Source organism: Lithobates pipiens, unplaced genomic scaffold (assembly GCF_037356315.1).
Source record: "Lithobates pipiens isolate NorthernLeopardFrog02 unplaced genomic scaffold, aLitPip1_a1.2 Scaffold_14, whole genome shotgun sequence".
Lineage (NCBI taxonomy): Eukaryota > Metazoa > Chordata > Amphibia > Anura > Ranidae > Lithobates > Lithobates pipiens.
In genome coordinates, this window is record NW_027507728.1 from 1749592 (window position 1) to 1767351 (window position 17760).

The 17760-nt window shown below is 43.3% G+C and overlaps 2 protein-coding genes across 5 annotated transcripts in view; one reads left to right on the forward strand and one right to left on the reverse strand.

The window, feature by feature from the left end:
• GSN (gelsolin) overlaps window positions 1–9363 on the forward strand; it is an 86548-nt gene extending 77185 nt beyond the window's left edge. For all 3 annotated transcript variants that reach the window (XM_077479166.1, XM_077479164.1, XM_077479165.1), the window contains 6 exons: window positions 813–983; window positions 3213–3387; window positions 3934–4055; window positions 4165–4242; window positions 7067–7127; window positions 9025–9363. In XM_077479166.1, the coding sequence (XP_077335292.1) occupies window positions 813–983; window positions 3213–3387; window positions 3934–4055; window positions 4165–4242; window positions 7067–7127; window positions 9025–9194 (777 nt within the window). In that variant the 3' untranslated portion in view covers window positions 9195–9363. The remainder of the gene's footprint in view (window positions 1–812; window positions 984–3212; window positions 3388–3933; window positions 4056–4164; window positions 4243–7066; window positions 7128–9024) is intronic.
• A 145-nt stretch (window positions 9364–9508) lies between these two features.
• STOM (stomatin) overlaps window positions 9509–17760 on the reverse strand; it is a 75771-nt gene continuing 67519 nt past the window's right edge. For both annotated transcript variants that reach the window (XM_077479167.1, XM_077479168.1), the window contains exon 7: window positions 9509–12100. In XM_077479167.1, coding sequence (XP_077335293.1) covers window positions 11906–12100 — 195 coding nt within the window. In that variant the 3' untranslated portion in view covers window positions 9509–11905. The remainder of the gene's footprint in view (window positions 12101–17760) is intronic.

The window sequence follows — 17760 nt, forward strand, 5'->3', positions numbered from 1 at the left end:
TTGCTGACAGGAGGCGAGGAAAGTGAGCAAAGGGATAAGTGCCTGTTCACACAGTACAGTAACTGATGCGTGCGTGTGTTTTTATTTTATTTTTTTAAATCGGCAATGGAAAAACGCCACTCACTGCCAAGGCACATAGAAAAAAGCTTTTCTGTGTGCCCCGTTGACACTGCAGTGCATCCCAGGAGGTGCAGTGAGTTGCACTAAAAGGCAGACATGCTGCATTTTATTGCAGCACACAGGAAAGCAACGTATTTCAACGTATGTCCTTGCACAGCAGCAGAACGGACCACGCTGCTTTGCCATGAATGAAGTGCCACTTTGTGCATTTCAAATAAGTTTACCGCATTAAAAAAAAATGAACTTTGTGAAAGGCACATCACCCCACTGCGCCTCACTGGAGCCAAAATTGACAGCTACCCATGCACTAAACCCCCCCCCCCCCCCTCCTTTAATTTAATGTGCAGGTCTTTTATTGTCCAATCGCAGGCTGGCATGACTTGGCCAGCCTGATGACCTGGCTTTGTGTTGCTTTTAGGATTTGATAGAAATTTTACATAATTTGTCAGGTAAAAAAAACAAAACACAATTTGTTACAGCTGTGTATTTAGATGTTCAGTTGAAGCTGTAAGAGCCATGAAACTGTCATGCTGTTCCATAAAAAGCTGATTGTAACACATTTCAGAAGCATTAAAAGGAAATGTTCCTAGTTATTCAAATGTATAAAAAATACCAGTATGTTGATCTATGAAGCTGAAAGCAAGCAGTGGTTTCACAGGGTGAAATATTAAACATTTTTCTGTGATTGGCAGGTCCGTGTGGTGCAGGGTAAGGAGCCACCACATCTGTTAAGTCTTTTTGGTGGGAAGCCGATGATTGTCTATAAAGGAGGGACGTCAAGAGATGGTGGCCAGGCGCAAGATGCAGACATTCGCCTCTTCCAAGTCCGTGCATCCTCTTCAGGATACACCAGAGCTGTGGAGGTAAGTGGTAGGTGGGTAAATCCTGGGGGCTGCTGATTGGATGTAAATTGAACTGATCGCCTTTCTAATGTAGCTGGCCTTGTTTGACGAGCTGCACACCGATTCCCACAAGGTGAAGCAGCTTTCCTGCCAGTGAGATGGCAGGAAAGCTGTTTCCCGACTATACAGATCAGTTTACACTCTTATGTTTTAAGACTGTAAACTGATCTGTAAAGTGGGGATTTAGATGCACCAAGTACTTGTTAAATTTGAACAAATTTGCTCCACAAGCCAACTGCCAGCTTTCTGATTTTAAGGATTAGGTGTTTGTGATTCCCCCCCCCCCCCCCCATGTGATTATAAATGTTTTAGTGGAAAAAAAAAGTATCAAAAATAGCTACACCCAAGCACTTAAACTCTTCCAAGAAAACGTTGAGCCCCTACATACGCAAGCGCACACATGTAAACACACCCTTTAGGGTGCCTACTTATGAACATGTTGCTTGCACCATATCTGATACATATCGCCCTGCATGCCAGAATGAAGGCAATAATTCTAGAACAAATATTCACAGTTAAAGTAGAACTATAGGCAAAACTTTATTTGTTTTGGATAGAGAAAGGGAGGGTGATGACCCCTGTAAGTTGGTGTGTGTGTGTGTGTGTGTTTTTTTTTTTTTTTTTTTTTTTTTTTATTTATTTTTTTTTTGTTTTTTTTTCGCCATCTGTGTCTCATTGCGTAGATTTTTCTTTCACTTCCTGTCCCATAGCCAAACAGGAAGTGAGGGGAAATCCCTGCAAATTAAGGGAATTACTTCACCAGAAGTGTGTCTCCATTGGAAGATTTATCCTTTTTTATTACTTTTCTGAGGACAGCCCAAATTTTGTGTGTGGGGTTTTTTTTTTTTTTTTTTTTTTGTTTTTTTTTTTTTTATTTATAAAAAAAAAAATGTTTTTCTTTGGCTTTCAATGAGAATGGTAAACAGGACAAGTAGAGAGGTTGAACCTACTGAATGGGGGTGCAGACAGAAATAAAACCGACAGATATTCCAAGCCCTCTACACAAGTGGTTGTAAACCCTTACAAACCACTTTGACCTACAGGTAAGCCTAGATTAAGGCTTACCTGTAGGTCCAAGAAATATCTCCTAAACCTATACGGTTTAGAAGATAGAGATATTTACAAAAAGACAGCCACCGCTGTCTACGGCGCATGCACCGTAGACAGCGGCGCACTGGGCAGGCCGCAGATCGCTGCGATATGCCAGAAGTGTTGGCTCCCGTGCGCATGTGCGGGAGTGACATCGCTGCTCCAGCGATTCGCCGGAGCAGCGAGACCTGGCAGTCACTCCGGGATCCATGGCAGCGGCGGACATGAAGACGGAGGACCACTTCGGGGGCTTCGTTCTCAGGTAAGTTAAACGCCCGCACCACCCCAGTGTTAAAGGGGCCTAAGGGTGGAACATGTTACATGTTCTCCCCACTGTTACAATTTGAAAACGGGGCATCGCCAGATGGCCGTGTCATTCATTCAGTTTGCTATGAATCAATAGACTACAAGTACCATCAGTCACATATCAGCTGATGGCTTATAGTTCTCAATGAACTATGAGGGTGTTGGTCAGCACTTTCGTAGCTTATCTTCTTGCTATCAAGTAAACGAGGTGTGGATAGACTGCTATCCTGAGAGTCTGCTGGTGCCTGACATTGCACCTGTGATCACGTGTGAAATGTTCTGCAGGATCCTTGGAAGAAGCAAAATCCCACTTTTTTTTTTTTTTTTTTTTTTGTTCTTTACTTTAACTCTAAAGTAAAGCATCGCCTATGGAAAATATATGGTAATCAAGTTTATTATTCTGGCGCATGTACATTTTACAAATTTGGGTATCTAGTTACTCATCCGAACCCCATCTTCTTATATTTTTACCAAAAATTGGGTATTTTTGTGTGCCATAAAATGAACTTCAGTAAAAAATACACTAAAAAATTTGCACTTGATAAACCCCTTGTGCAAATATGGTGTGACAAGTAAATTTGAAAGTACCACTACTGTTCACCAGGGTCTCTGCTTTAAGAAAAAAATATATTTGGGCGTTTTAACTAATCCTCAGGTGTAAAATGATTTTTTTTTTAAACCTATGTGCAAAAAAAACACACCACTGGAAGCAAAACCTTATGACTGTCCTAGGTGGGTCATCTTCATTCACACTGTAATTTTTGGTGGTTAACCCTCTATTTGTATATGTTCCAGGTGGATGTGGCAGCCAGCAACCTCAACTCAAATGATGCTTTTGTACTGAAGACTCCCTCAGCTGCATTCCTGTGGGTTGGACAGGGGGCAAGTGATCCTGAAAAGCGTGGGGCCCAGGAACTGCTTAATGTGCTAGGAGTATCGGGATCACAGATAGCAGAAGGCAGTGAGCCAGGTAAGGGTTTTCTAAAATGCTTGGCCATTTTAAAGCCTTAGGGTCCTGTCACACAGGCTTGTCATGTACGGACTCAGTTTTTGCTCAGCAAGGATCGATCCGCTGAGCAGGCGGATAACAGGTGCGTGTCTCACTGTGCGGACCTTAACCTGTTAAAGCCCTGTTGTTCTCTATGGAGATCAGATGAAAACGGACTGCCTGTCCATTTTCATCTGAGCCGATTCTCCAGGCGGATGGAAACTAGGGTTTCCATCCGTCTGGATTTCACGAACAAGATCGGCGGATGTTGGCAGATGTCACCGCGGTTCGACAGCCCTGTGTGCAAGGGGCCTAAAATTATCGAAGATCATCTGGAGGAACTGATTGTAAATATAATATTGTTTCAGTCATATATATCCAAAAACTGACAAATGCCTACAATGCCCTATAGTGTCCTCTTCTTGGTGATCTAGGCTTTAATGTCTGCCGGTATATTATTAATAAATTATTGCCTGAAGAGGAACTCTGGGACTAACAATAGTCGTGTGTTTGTTTTTTTTTTCTTAGATGACTTCTGGGAGGCTCTTGGTGGAAAAGGACCATATCGTACATCTTCTAGACTGAAGGACAGACTCAACGCCCACCCGCCTCGTCTGTTCGCTTGCACCAACAAAACTGGCCGCTTCATTGTAAGTGGGGGGGGGGGGGGGGAGAAGGATAAAAAAAAAAACAAATATTGCAAATCTTTGGGGTGGCAGTCGCTTGACATTTTATCCTTCTCAATGTCTCATATCACAGATTGAGGAAGTTCCGGGAGAGCTGACCCAGGATGATCTGGCTACAGATGACGTAATGCTCCTCGATGTCTGGGATCAGGTACTGTGAGATAATCGGAGCACCAGCAGATCTGGCACCTCCAGCCAATTGACTAAATACCCAGCAAAATTCATATGGGAACTTGTGTATCTGCTGTACAGTTGTGCTCATAAGTTTACCCTGGCAGAATTTGATTTCTTGGCCATTTTTTTAGAGAATATGAATAGCACAAACTTTTCTTTCACTCACGGTTAGTGTTTGGCTGATGCCATTTATTAGCAATCAACTGTGTTTACTCCTTTTTAAATCAAAATGACAAACTACCCAAATGACCCTGATCAAAAGTTTACATACCCTGGTGATTTTGGCTTGATAACATGCACACAAGTTGACACAAAGTGGTTTGAATGGCTATTAATGGTAACCATCCTCACCTGTGATCTGTTTGCGTTTTATAAGAGGTCAGTGAGTTTCTGGACACCTGACAGACCCTTGCATCTTTCATCCAGATTTTTGAGTCATGGGGAAAGCAAAAGAGTTGTCAAAGGATCTGCGTGAAAAGGTGGTTTAATTGTATAAAACAGGAAAGGGATATAAAGATATACAAGGAATTGAGAATGCCAATCGGCAGCGTTCAAACTCTCTAATCAAGAAGTGGAAAATGAGGGGCTCTGTTGAAACCAAACCACGGTCAAGTAGATCCACTAAGAGGTCAGCCACAACTGCCAGGAAAATTTTGTTTGGGATGCAAAGTAAAACCCACAAATTTCAGGTGAAATACAGGACTCTCTGAAAACGTGGTGTGGCTGTTTCAAGATGCATAATAAAGAGGCACTTGAAGAAAGATGGGCTGCATGGTTGAGTCGCCAGAAGAAAGCCATTACTATGCAAATGCCACAAAGTATACCGCTTACAATAGGCCAAACAGCACGGAGACGAGCCTCAATCCACAAAGTCATTTGGAGTGATTGAGATTTTTGGCCACAACCATAAACTCTACATTTTGGAGAGGAGTTAACAAGGCCCATGATGAAAGATACGGAGGTGGATCGCTGATGTTTTGGGGATGTGTGCGCTACAAAGGCACAGGAAATTTGGTCACAATTGTTGGCAATATGAATGCAGTAGGTTATCAAAAAATACTGGAGGAACATTTTGCATTCATCAGCCAAGTAGCTGCGCATGGGACGTACTTGGACATTCCAACATAACCATTAACCAAAACACAAGCCCAAGTCGACCTGTCATTGGCTACAGCAAAATAAAGTGAAGGTTCTGGAGTGGTCATCTCAGTCTCCTGACCTCAATATCATTGAGCCACTCTGGGGAGATCTCAAATGTGCAGTTCATGCAAGACAGCCCAAGAATTTACAGGAACTGGAAGGCTTTTTGCCAAGAGGAATGGGCAGCTTTACCATCTGAGAAGATAAAGAGCCTCATCCACAAGACTTCAAGCTGTCATTGATGTTAAAAGGGGGCAATACATGGCATTAAGAACTGGGGTATGTAAACTTTTGGTCAGGGTCATTTGGTTAGTTTCTGTTGCCGTTATAATTTAAAAAAAAGAGTAAACACAGTTGATGATAAATGGTTTCAGCCAAAGGCTAACCATGAGTGAAAAGCTTTTTTGTGTTCTCATTCATATTCTCTGAAAAATTCTGCCAGGGTAAGTAACATTATGAGCCTACTGTTCTGCAGAATCCATAGCTTTTTCATATCCCTTTTTCATATCCCTTTTTCTTTCACTTACAGACCTAGTAGAGGTCACTACAGTGAACAGCAATGACCTAAAAAAAAAAAAAAAAAAAAAAAAAGCTAGCCCTAGTGTTAATGAGCATTAGCAGCCCAAGAGAACCCTGTACAGTTAGCCTGTTTAATCGTGAATGAAGCACAGATTGGGTCAGAGATGGAGAGCCCCGCTGGTGTCTTTTATTTTAAAGAAGTTCACCACATTTAGGCCCCTTTCGCACTGGGGCGGTTTTCAAACCGGCCCCTTTCACTCCGGCTTTCACACTGGAGCGGTGCGCTAGCAGGACGGTGAAAAAAGTCCTGCTACCAGCATCTTTGGAGCGGTTTATTCACCGCTTCTACCCATTGAAATCAATGGGGCAGCGCGGCTGCAGTGGTACTTTGCGGGCGGTTTTAACCCTTTTTCGGCTGCTAAAATGACGGTAAAGCGGCGATTAAAAATAGCATCGCTTTTCTGCCAACGCCCGCACCGCCCCAGTGTGAAAGGGGCTTAAGGGTGGAACATGTTACATGTTCTCCCCGCTGTTACAATTTGAAAATGGGGCATCACCAGATGGCCGTGTCATTCATTCAGTTTGCTATGAATGACTAGACTACAAGTACCATCAGCCATAGCAGCTGATGGCTTATAGTTCTCAATGAACTATGAGGGTGTTGGTCAGCACTTTTGTAGCTGATCTTCCTGCTATCAAGTAAACAAGGTGTGGATAGACAGCTATACTGAGAGTCCGCCGGTGCCTGACATTGCACCTGTGATCACGGGTGCAATGTCCTGCAGGATCCTTGGTGGTAGAAGAACAATCCACTTTTTTTTTCCCCCAAAAGCTTAACTTGGCCCTTTTTTTTTAAATTCTTAAAAATGCTGAGGGCCGCATACCTGACATGCCTCCTGCAGAGTATTTCAGGTATTGGGGGCCCTGTTGAAGATATGCAACTTCGAATTCTGGCATTGTATCACCTGCTGTGAGTTGACCAGTCAGAATCCCACCAAAAAAGTCTCTTGTGTTCATCCCTACATTCACTATTCACCAGAGACCTGATGTAGGTGAATAGAGTGCAAGCTCGCGCTTTCTAAAATGACTAACGCTGTCTGTTATTTTGGGACAAGGTCTGATTCCAGTAAATATTTTTATAGGTGTTTGTCTGGATTGGTAATGACGCTCAGGAGGAAGAAAAGAAGGAAGCCATCGCCTCTGGTAACTTTTTTTTTTTTTTTTTTCTGTTTTATAAAATGTTTCTTGTTTCTATACTCGGCCTCCGATTCCTTTTTATCCTCTTGTTTCGGAGAATGAAGTTCCTCCCAGGAAAAATATTTTACTTGAAAACCGAACTTTAATTGGGTTGGTTGCTTCGCCTCAACATTACTTCAGTCGTTTCTTAACCACTTCAGAGCCAGCTTATTACACCCCCTATCTCTGAATGCCATTTTTTTAAATTTCCACTGCTGTGCCAGTTCTGAGTTATAGTTACTGTCGTGCAACAAATGAATTTACCATACGACTTTTAACCAAATTAATTTTTATATTTTATATGGTTTTTCTTTTGATGGTATTTAATCCTTTTGGTTTAAAAAAAGATTCCCCTTTTTAGTATTAAAGATAACTTTTCTTCACAAATTTTATGAGAGAGAGAGAATATGAATCTATTTTCCACAGGCGCACACCCAGCATTGCTCTTGTGATTAGTGGATTACAGCTGCAATGTCGGGTTCCTACAGCTCTGAGCCCATACCTCCATATCAGGGATATCTGTTTTACGAGCTGCAGAAAGAGTGAAGAGTGCACTCGCATTCCATTGAAAGCTACAAGTTATCTGCTGCGGTGGAAGACGGTACTTGTAGTTTATTTTGTTCAAATTCCTTCGTGCTGAGTTTGAAAAGTGACAGCGGGTGCGGGGAGAAGATCCCCCCCCACCCGCTGTCACAGGGTAGGGAGGAAAGTGGGCTCAGATGAATGCAATGGAACATATTACACCCTTAAAAGATAAGTACACCTTTGGAATCTTTTACACACGTATTAACCTTTTTAAAATGTACTTGCTGAAGCAAGTCTTCTGTAATTAGGGGAATGGTGTAGTTTCTGAACAGCCAAAATGCATCCTCTTCCCAGTTTGTGGAGTGAAAGAATGTTTTTGGGTGTTTGTAACAGACAAGTCAAAATGCTGCAGTGAGTGCTGTTATGCACTGTGGCCAAATATTTGTGATCCCCTTACCTTACCCTTAACATCTATAATAAGTTTGTTGAAAAACCCCAACTGCTTGCCGACAGCTGGCTGCCAAATGATGGCCAGGCGGCGCGGCTCTTGTGGCGGGAAGGGTGTCATATTACATCCTCCCATTTTAAACTGGGAATGCACGTAATCCTCTGTTCCTTCGGTGGCGACGTGTCACGGAGACACCGCTCGCCACCGAGGGGGGGTGAGCAGCCATTGGGTATGGCTGTTTACCACGTGATCGGCCGTGATGAAGTCACGGCCGCTCACAGATGGTTACACCCCCACTGTGCACAGCGCGTGCGTGCTAGCACATCGGTTGGGCCGTGTTCCCGGGAACACTGCTAGCCACCGACGATGGTAAACAGCCATTGGCCAGCTGTTTACCCACATGATCAGCTGTGATGGCTTAGTTTCACAGCCGATCACTAAATGTAAACAAACCGCGGTAACGACATGTTACCGGGTTCTCCTCCTCACACACCGATAGTGCACACTGTGCAGGGGACAGACCTGTCACAGCGCCGCTCTCCCCTATGGAAGATCGGGTGACGACTGACTGCAGTGTCCGTCACCCGATCAGATGACGGATGGGAAAAATGGCTTTTTCCTCCGTCACACTTTTTCGGATCGGATGTCAGCGGACATGTCACCTCCTATGGAGCATCCGTAAAAAAAAAACTGACAGGCGGACCTGAACGGATCGTCCATGTGAAAGGGGCCTTACAGTCCTATTCACTGGAAACGTCTGCGCTCAATCATTTTTAGGTGACCACACACCTTTTGGCAGCACAGTCTATCAACTACCAGGATCAATCTACTGATTTATAAAAGTTTTAAGTAGATGGTATACAGATTGTCATTTCAGCCTTTGTTTTTCAGCATCCAAATACATTGAAAGCGACCCAGCCAATCGTGACAAGAGGACTCCTATTGCTATCGTCAAGCAAGGCTTCGAACCACCGACATTCACTGGCTGGTTCCTGGGTTGGGACAATGATTATTGGGCGGTGGATCCCCTGGAGAAAGCCCTGGCGGAACTGAACATTTGAGACGTGTTCGCTGAGTGCGGTCCCTGTGCCTTCACTGCCTCTAGAATCTTCCAGAGACGTTAAAATAACTCCACCCCTCCCCCACTAGCTGTGCAATAACCAAAAACCTTTTGTTATACCTTCCCGTGCAACTTTTGGATATTTAAAAAGTAATAAAAGCTTGAACGAATCCTGAGTGCAGCCCAATTTCTGAATGTGTATGTGGTAAGGATATTGCTGTTCAGTATATTGCATTCAGGTTGTACTGAAACTGGATAACTTAACTGTACATTCTGAATTCCTATATTAAATAAAAAAAAAAAAAACGGCAGACAAAACATTAAATACGTAATTTACTTGATAACAAATGTATAGAAAAAGACCTTCATTTCATAAGATCCGTTCAAAATATTTAAAATGTTCTTCCAATCAAGCTGTTTAGTTAAAGCAATGTCTTCTGAAACTTAGGAACTTTGTAACAAAACCAACAAATATAAAAACTGTTTACAAGAATATAGTTGAAAAGCTGAATAAGGGCCGGTTCACATGGTTGCAATGCAGGAACCCTGCAAATCCCACTGCAGGTTCCCACATTGCATGTCTCCCGATGGCAGTTTATACTGCCCTATACGAACTGCTGGGAGTGTCTATTAAAAGTTAAAGTGATTGTAAACCCTTACAAACCACTTTGACCTACAGGTAAGCCTAGATTAAGGCTTAGCTGTAGGTCCAAGAAATATCTCCTAAACCTATACGGTTTAGCAGATATTTACCTGAAGACAGCCACCGCTGTCTACGGTGCATGCGCCATAGACAGCGACGCACTGGGTAAGCCGCAGGTCGCGGCGATATGCCGCGAGTGCCGGCTCCCGTGCGCGGGAGTGACATCGCTGCTCCAGCGAATCGCAGCGAGACCCACCAAGAAGATGGACGCTCGGAACTACAGGGGACAGCGGTGACTGGTGTCAGGTAAGTGACACATAATTGAGTACTATGCGATGCATAGCAGTCCATTATGCTTTACCTTTGCAGGGAATGAAAGAGGAAGTAAACTCATCAGGGTTTACTTCCTCTTTAATGACACCCCCAACCCCCACAAATCATTTTGCATATCGCAGTGCGATCTACAAATTCAGACAGGGATCTCAACACCCATGCGATCCGATTTTGGCTGCGAACCAAAAAAGGTCAGCCATACTACCTGTATGGCTGAATTTGCATTGCACGGACATCGCATGTAATTTGCACTTCAGTACGGTGCGAATCACATGCAATCTCACACCACGCAGTAGTGTCAACTGGCCCTAAAGCTAACAGAAAACAGGTGTTAACAGCAGCAGTGACCAGAATTACCGCTCTGTGGGGGCTGCAAGTCATCCTGTAACAGTGGGTGTTCATCAAAATGATCAGTAGCTCCAGGGGAGGTGTAGGTAGCTGTAGCTCTATGAAGGTTTTATGTCTATGTAAGGTTGCTCTCTGTCCAGCCTACATTACAGCCCTATTATTGGTCATTGAACCTGTTCATTACACTGATGGACCAATCGGGAAGCTAGAAAGGGCCAGGCCTAGCTTTACCAAGAAATCCTTTTTACGTTTAATTAGGATGGGTCTTGTAAAGAATTTTGTTTACTGTCGCCATGTCCTATTCATTTGGCGGAAAGGAGGTCTGGAGCTCGGAAAGTCTCTGTATCACTATGGTTGTGCAGGATGCTCTGTAGGTGTAAGCTGCATCATCTACAAAACAAGCTGCTACACAAAAGATGTAATGTTTTTGGCATACATGGAGAGATTTGCACTATTGTGTCAGTGTGTTCAATTGGCTTGTGTTCCTTTTAACACGCCTTGAGAGCTATAATTTAGCTGGTGATTTGGGCTGGGAGGGGCTTCCTGCAGAACACTTCAGTATGTATCAGACAGGAAATGAGCTCCGTTAAGAAAAATGATTAATTTTAAGACCTAAACTTTTGCATTTCTTTAAAAAAAAAATGGCCAAAAAAAAAAGCAAAACTACAGGAGATTGTAAATTCCCAGATCCGTAAGGCTTTCTATAACTGCTAGTAAAGGACCAGTTCACATGACACACGCAAAGTGGCATTTCCTTTAATCAGCACTCTGCTTTTGTGTGTTTTTGTCTTTATGGTAGAAATTACACTTGTATTTTTTTACATGTTTCTGTACAAGAGGTCAACAAAAAATGTGGGCTGTGGAGCTTCAGTTATAGAGGCTAGCTTTGTCAAACAGTACGTACTATGTCTTCTCTTTATTTATTTTTTTGTTTATCGCTTTGTCTCACAATCAGATTTGGCAGCTTTGTGGGACTTATTACTGTTATGCATGGTTGCATTGCAACCAGCTGCAGTTTTACTGAACTAGAACTAAAAGTTTGCAGTGTGTGTATATATAGCTAGCCTGGACAACCAACCAAATTTATCTCCTTTGTTCTGAGCCGTGAACTAATCAAGAATGACTGACTGGTTGCTATGAGTTACTGCACATCACATTTGCAGTGCTGTAATAAAGCCATACACAGATTGTTGTCACAACTAATAACATCTTGTAACATTCAGAGGTCTTGCAGATAAATTATTCAATATAAATGTGATATGTAAAAAGATATTTTTGCACTTCACAGGGCAAAGCTAAATTTAAAAATAATGGTCGTTAAAGGCATTGTGAAATTATAGGCAATGCACTGATACATAGCACTTTCTTTTCTAAACTGTGGTGGGGTGCTATTTCTTGCCACTCATTACACCCTGCAGCAGATCGATGGGCAATGGGAAGATGATGGTAGAATTCTTTTCCGCAGCGATGGTGGTCAGCGTTTGGAGGTATCTGAGCTGCAAGGCGGCTGGAGACTCTGAGATTACAATGGAAGCTTCTTTAAGAGCTCTGGAAGCGTTCATCTCACCTTCTGCTGCAATTACCTGAGGAGAGAGAAAATCCAATAACAATTTGTTTAATCATCTGGCTTGGTAATTAGATATACATGTATTATGTCTCTGGGAACACATTTTATCAGTGCCAAATGATCTATTTAATGGAAAAGGGACTTCCTCATCGAATTGTAAAAGACAGTGTATGCTCATAGCGAACAATTGGAGGCTTCTTTTCTTTCCTAGGACGATATTGCCTGGGATACAATTTGGGGGGGGGGGAAACTCTTGTGAAAAATACAGGCCACCTAGCAATCTTGTGGCTGCAATTACTTTGAAGCTGCCACCCTGTAACATTTATGAAGATCAGGTCAGATGGAGAAAATTCAAGTTTTCTTATTATTCACCGACCGACACAGCTCCTCTCTTAGCTATTGGGTTGTTTGCAATATTACTAGGAGATACTGGGCATTAGTTGTAATACAACACTCAGCACTCTTAGTTCTGCCCAGGGGGCGGTCCCTTGGGCAACAACCCTCCAGCCTGCCATGCAGTCATCAGTTTTATTTTGCCTAGCGGAAGATATACCGTTGTACCTGGAAGGCCTACATCTCCATGTGTGAGGAGGAGAAAGGATTGCATCCGCGCTCATTTTCTATATCCAGGATCCTGCTGTTTCTTCAGCAAGGAGTAGATCAGAAATTGGTATTAAGCACCATTAAAGTGGTTGTAAACCCTTACAAGCCACTTTGACCTATAGGTAAGCCTAGATAAAGGCTTACCTGTAGGTCCAAGAAATATCTCCTAAACCTACACGGTTTAGGAGTTATTTACAAAAAGGCATGCGCCGTAGACAGCGGTGCGCAGGCGCACTATCGCCGCTGGCAGCATGCTGCTGCTAACGGCGATATGCCGTTAGTGGAGGCTCCCATGCATGGGAGTGATGTCATTGCTCCTCTGGCGCTGTGAGTGGCTGGAGCAGCGATACCTGGAAGGAGGACGCTCTGTACTACAGGGGACAGCGGTGACATCGCTGGCTCCTGTGTCAGGTAAGTGACACACAATGAGCTACTATGCGATGCATAGTAGCCCATTATGCTTTACTTCTTCTATGTCTCCCTGCAAAGGTAAACATATCAGGGTTTACTTCCTCTTTAAAAGGGGCAAATTTCAGCCTTGGCTGTCTTTTTTTCAGCCACCCCTGGCATCTCACTCATTAGTGAGGTACCTTCGTTCAGGGGGTACACCATGTAGTCCCTCCAGTGTGTCCACCGTTGCCCCCATGGGATTTGAACCTGGTGTTATTGGCGCTTCAAAAGCTGCCGTTTGAAAATATCAGGGAGACTCTCCCAGAAAGTGGTCTTTCTAGTGGCCATCACATCGGCCAGGAGGGTTTCGGAACTGGCGGCCTTGTCTTGCAAGTCGCCCCTGGTTATCCACAAGGCAAAGGTGGTGTTGCGGCCGCAACAGTCTTTTCTAAAGTGGTCTCAGCTTTTCATATTAATGAGGACATCGTATTACCATCTCTGTCCTAAGCCGGAACACCCTAAGGAGGTGGCCTTTCACGCTCTGGACATGGTTCGGGCTCTGAAGGTGTATTTGTCTACCACTGCTCCCTTTCGGAGGTCAGACTGTTTATTTCGGTGGCTGGTCCCAAAAAAGGCATGGCGGTCTCGTCGGCCACCATTTCCAGGTGGATCAAACAGATTGTAGTACAAGCCTACACCTTGAAGGGACAGGTGCCCCCCTTTTGCGGTCACGGCCCACTCCACAAGGGTAATCGGAACGTCTTGGGCCTTCCGACACCAATCGTCTGTCGCTCAGGTGTGTAAGGCTGCGACCTGGTCGTTTATCCACGCGTTTACCAAGTTCTACAAGGTAGACATCGCTGCATCAGCTGATGCCTCTTTTGGCTGCAAGGTTTTGCAGGCTGCCCGTATAGTTGCAATTGTATGTGCAATATTTCTTTTTTTTTTTTTTTTCGTTTAACACAGTACCGTTAAGTTAACGCACTGTTGCATTACATTCCGCAGTTTTTTTTGTGCAGTTGTGGGTAGTCACTCCTGTTGAGGGTACCCTGGTTTTGGGGTGGATTTCTCCACGCACTGTTGTGTTTTTTTTGGTGGGTAAAGTTTCACTAGTTCCCACTTGCCACGGTGGATGAAGTTTTTATGCTTTTTTTTTTTTTTTCCCACCCCTCGTTTGCCACTTCTTGGGGACGTCCCAATGGCTAAGAGAGGAGCTGTGTCGGTCGGTCAATATAAGAGAAAGTAGGATTATATATATTTTTTTTTTAATTTATTTATTTTTTGTACTCACCGAAAAAAATTAAAAAAAATCCTTTTCTCTGTAATTCACAGACCGACACAGCACCCGCCCCTCCTTTTTATCTTTACGTTATACTGCCTCAATATTATTACATAGTAACATAGCATAATGGCATGATAAAAAACACACCAGACTGATTTGCTGCATTTCTCCACACAACAGAATATAAATTGGTATGATCCAATGAAACATAGTGATGGTAACACAACGGAATACCACTAGGAAAGGACAATTCCCCATGGATAAGAGGCGGTGTGAGTCACATAGAAATAGCCCATCTATAGGAATAGAATTGGGTACATAAAGGTATTGTACCCTGTTTCCCCAAAAATAAGACCTAGCGTGATTGTCCGTGATGACTGCAATATAAGCCCTACCCCCCAAATAAGCCCTAGTTAAAGTCAGTGTAGGTCTTATTTTCAGGGTAAGGCTTATTTTTGGGGGAAACAGGGTAGGGCTTATTTGGGGGGTAGGGCTTATATTGCAGCCAACAATCACGCTAGGTCTTATTTTAGGGGAAACAGGGTAGCATAAGGTATATAATATAGTGACTGATAATATATTGTATATATTTTTGTGTCCACCTAAGTGATGGATAGAGTGACTGAGGCTAGATAGGAACCAAATAATGAAAGTGGTAGAAACATACTAGTGTATGTAGATCAAAAGGGACTACCAGTAGGTGAGGTAGAAGGAACCAAGCCACCCAAGCAAGGTAAAGGACTATAGGGTTATAAAAAGGGTATCAAACTAGTACCTGTAATTGCCTAATGTGGACAATTGGGTCCAAGTGGTGCACAATGTCCACAGGAAGTCTCAGAGGGAGCCTCCTAAGGTATGTTGGAGTACAAGGTCCTCCAGCGTGAATGGGGATGACAGCCAAAGTCGCGCTGAAATGAATTGAGGGAAGGCACCAACAGCCAAGCAGCATGGGATGCTCGGCAGCACGTCCGTCAATGTTTATCTCACTATGCTGGCGCGGCAACATCACAGGTGGGGATGTCTATCAGCAACTGGATGCCCGCCCCCCCCATGTCAATGAAGAGAGGAGAAAAGGAGGACTCCCGGAGCTGGTCGCAGCTTCCGGGGGCCAACAAACACCACAACGCAGCAGCCCCACCACTAGCAACACAATCGGGTTGATTTACTAAAGGCAAATCCATTCTGCACTGGAAGTGCAGTCGCTGTATTTCTGAGGGTAAGCTCTACTGATTTTATCATCCAATCATGTTCAAGCTAAAATGCTGTTTTTTATTTTCCTTGCATGTCCCCCCTTGGATCTACAGTGACTGCACTTCCGAGCGCACTTGTAGTACAAAGTGGATTTGCCTTTAGTGAATAACCCCCAATATCTACATGTGAGGGAGAGATAAAAAGGGATCTGAGAAGGGTACAACCAGATCAAGTCTAACATTCTCTATCTGGAATGTAACCTGTGCATCTGAGATAACATACATAATAAGGTTTAAAAAGCACCTAATTTCTCCATGCCCAGACTCGTATCTGATCTGTAAGTACGAGTGAGAGTCTTATTCTTCCATCTCAACAATTTCTCTATAGAACTACCCAATTTTAATATATTTTTCAACATTTTATAGACCTCTCTCCTGCATCTGCCCCCAAAGAGTGGCATTACAGCCACAAAGCGCGTCAAGCTATTCGATGCTCCCCTCTGCTATACCATTTACAGCTGTTACCATTACTCTGTTTCTTTGGATCATACCAATTTATATTCTGTTTTATTGTGGAGATATGCAGCAAACCAGTCTGGTGTGTTTTTATCATGCTACTATGCCATTATGCTATAATGTACTAATATTGAGGAATAAAGTTTTTTCTTATTTTACTATGATTGGTTATTTTGTGATCATATTTAGCTATATGGTCACAGTAGTTTGTTTACTCAGACTCCCTCTTTAAGACCTTAATACAGGGTGTCTCCCATTGTCCGTTCCCCAGGACCTTTGTGGGATCTAAATCTGGCTCTCTGCACTTTAGAAACCACCATTAGAGACCTTCATCTCTCACCCAGAGGGTGGTTTTTCTACAAGACAAATGTCTGAGCTGGCAGCCTTATTCTGCAAAGAATCCCTTTTGATCTTGCATAGGAACAAGGTGGTGTTGATACCAAAGACTTCCTTCTTGCCAAAAGGTATTTTATGCCTTTTCACCTTCCTCTGTCCAACTCCAGTTTATTACAAAAAGTTTTCCTCCATTGTTTGGATGTTCGGGCTGCGAGTCTCCCAGCTACTGCTTCTTTCAGAAAGAGACTGAGTCCTTGTTTGTTATCCCGAAAGTATTATGGAAGGTCGCTCTGGCTTTTTGAAAAATAAAATACTTCTGCACTACTATGAGTATTCAGGACCATTTTTAAGGCGGGGTAAAGGAGGCAGCTGCCCTGGGCCCCATCATTGTTGTGGGGCCCAAAGCAGCTGCCTCATGCTTTCCAACTATCCCTGTTTAAATTCCCTTTATACCTTGAAGTTTTAGTCCCGTGCTATGTCCCGGTATCTCAGTGTAACGTTCTGTTGCTGCTGCCTCGCTCCACCCTATTGCCATCTACAGATGACTCCCCGGAGACCCTGTGTTTACATGTAAATGTCAGGAATAATATGTATATAGGTGTGGACTGCAACATTGATATGTATATCATGCGCCCCTGAGGTCATATGTACCATAATTTCTGCTGAATGCTGAAAGTCCTGCCTACAACTATATAGTCATTAAGCCTATAACATCAGCCTGTTCTGCAAAGGTAAGCAAATTGGAGGTGGAACCCTTCTTCAAAATAACATGGTGCCACAGCACCCTGAATTTTGGTGCATGAGAATACGCACATCTAGGGTTGTGTTTTTTTTTTTTCTTTTTTTTTTTAAATGGCCCTTAAACTCCCCTCTTATTTTATGTGTCCATGCACACACGGACGTTTCTTGGAGTTGATCAGCTGTTGTCTGAACACCCTAGAATCGCATTTAAGAGCAGTTCTTCTGACCACAAAAAAAAAATCAACTCAAACTATCGGCACATTTAGCACTTCAGTGTTTATTTCAATGGCCAAAATAAAATTAAACTTCTGGCCAATAAAATGAATAAACTCCAAACTCACCTACCCTGTTTCCCCTAAAATAAGACCTAGCGTGATTGTCGGTGATGACTGCAATATAAGCCCTACCCCCCAAATAAGCCCTAGTTAAAGTCTGTGTAGGTCTTATTTTCAGGGTAAGGCTTATTTTTGGGGGAAACAGGGTAGGGCTTATTTGGGGGGTAGGGCTTATATTGTAGCCAACACCAACAATCACGCTAGGTCTTATTTTAGGGGAAACAGGGTAGACTGTTTTGAAAAAAAAAAAATGCAGCTAGGCGAGTTTCTAATGCTGATTATC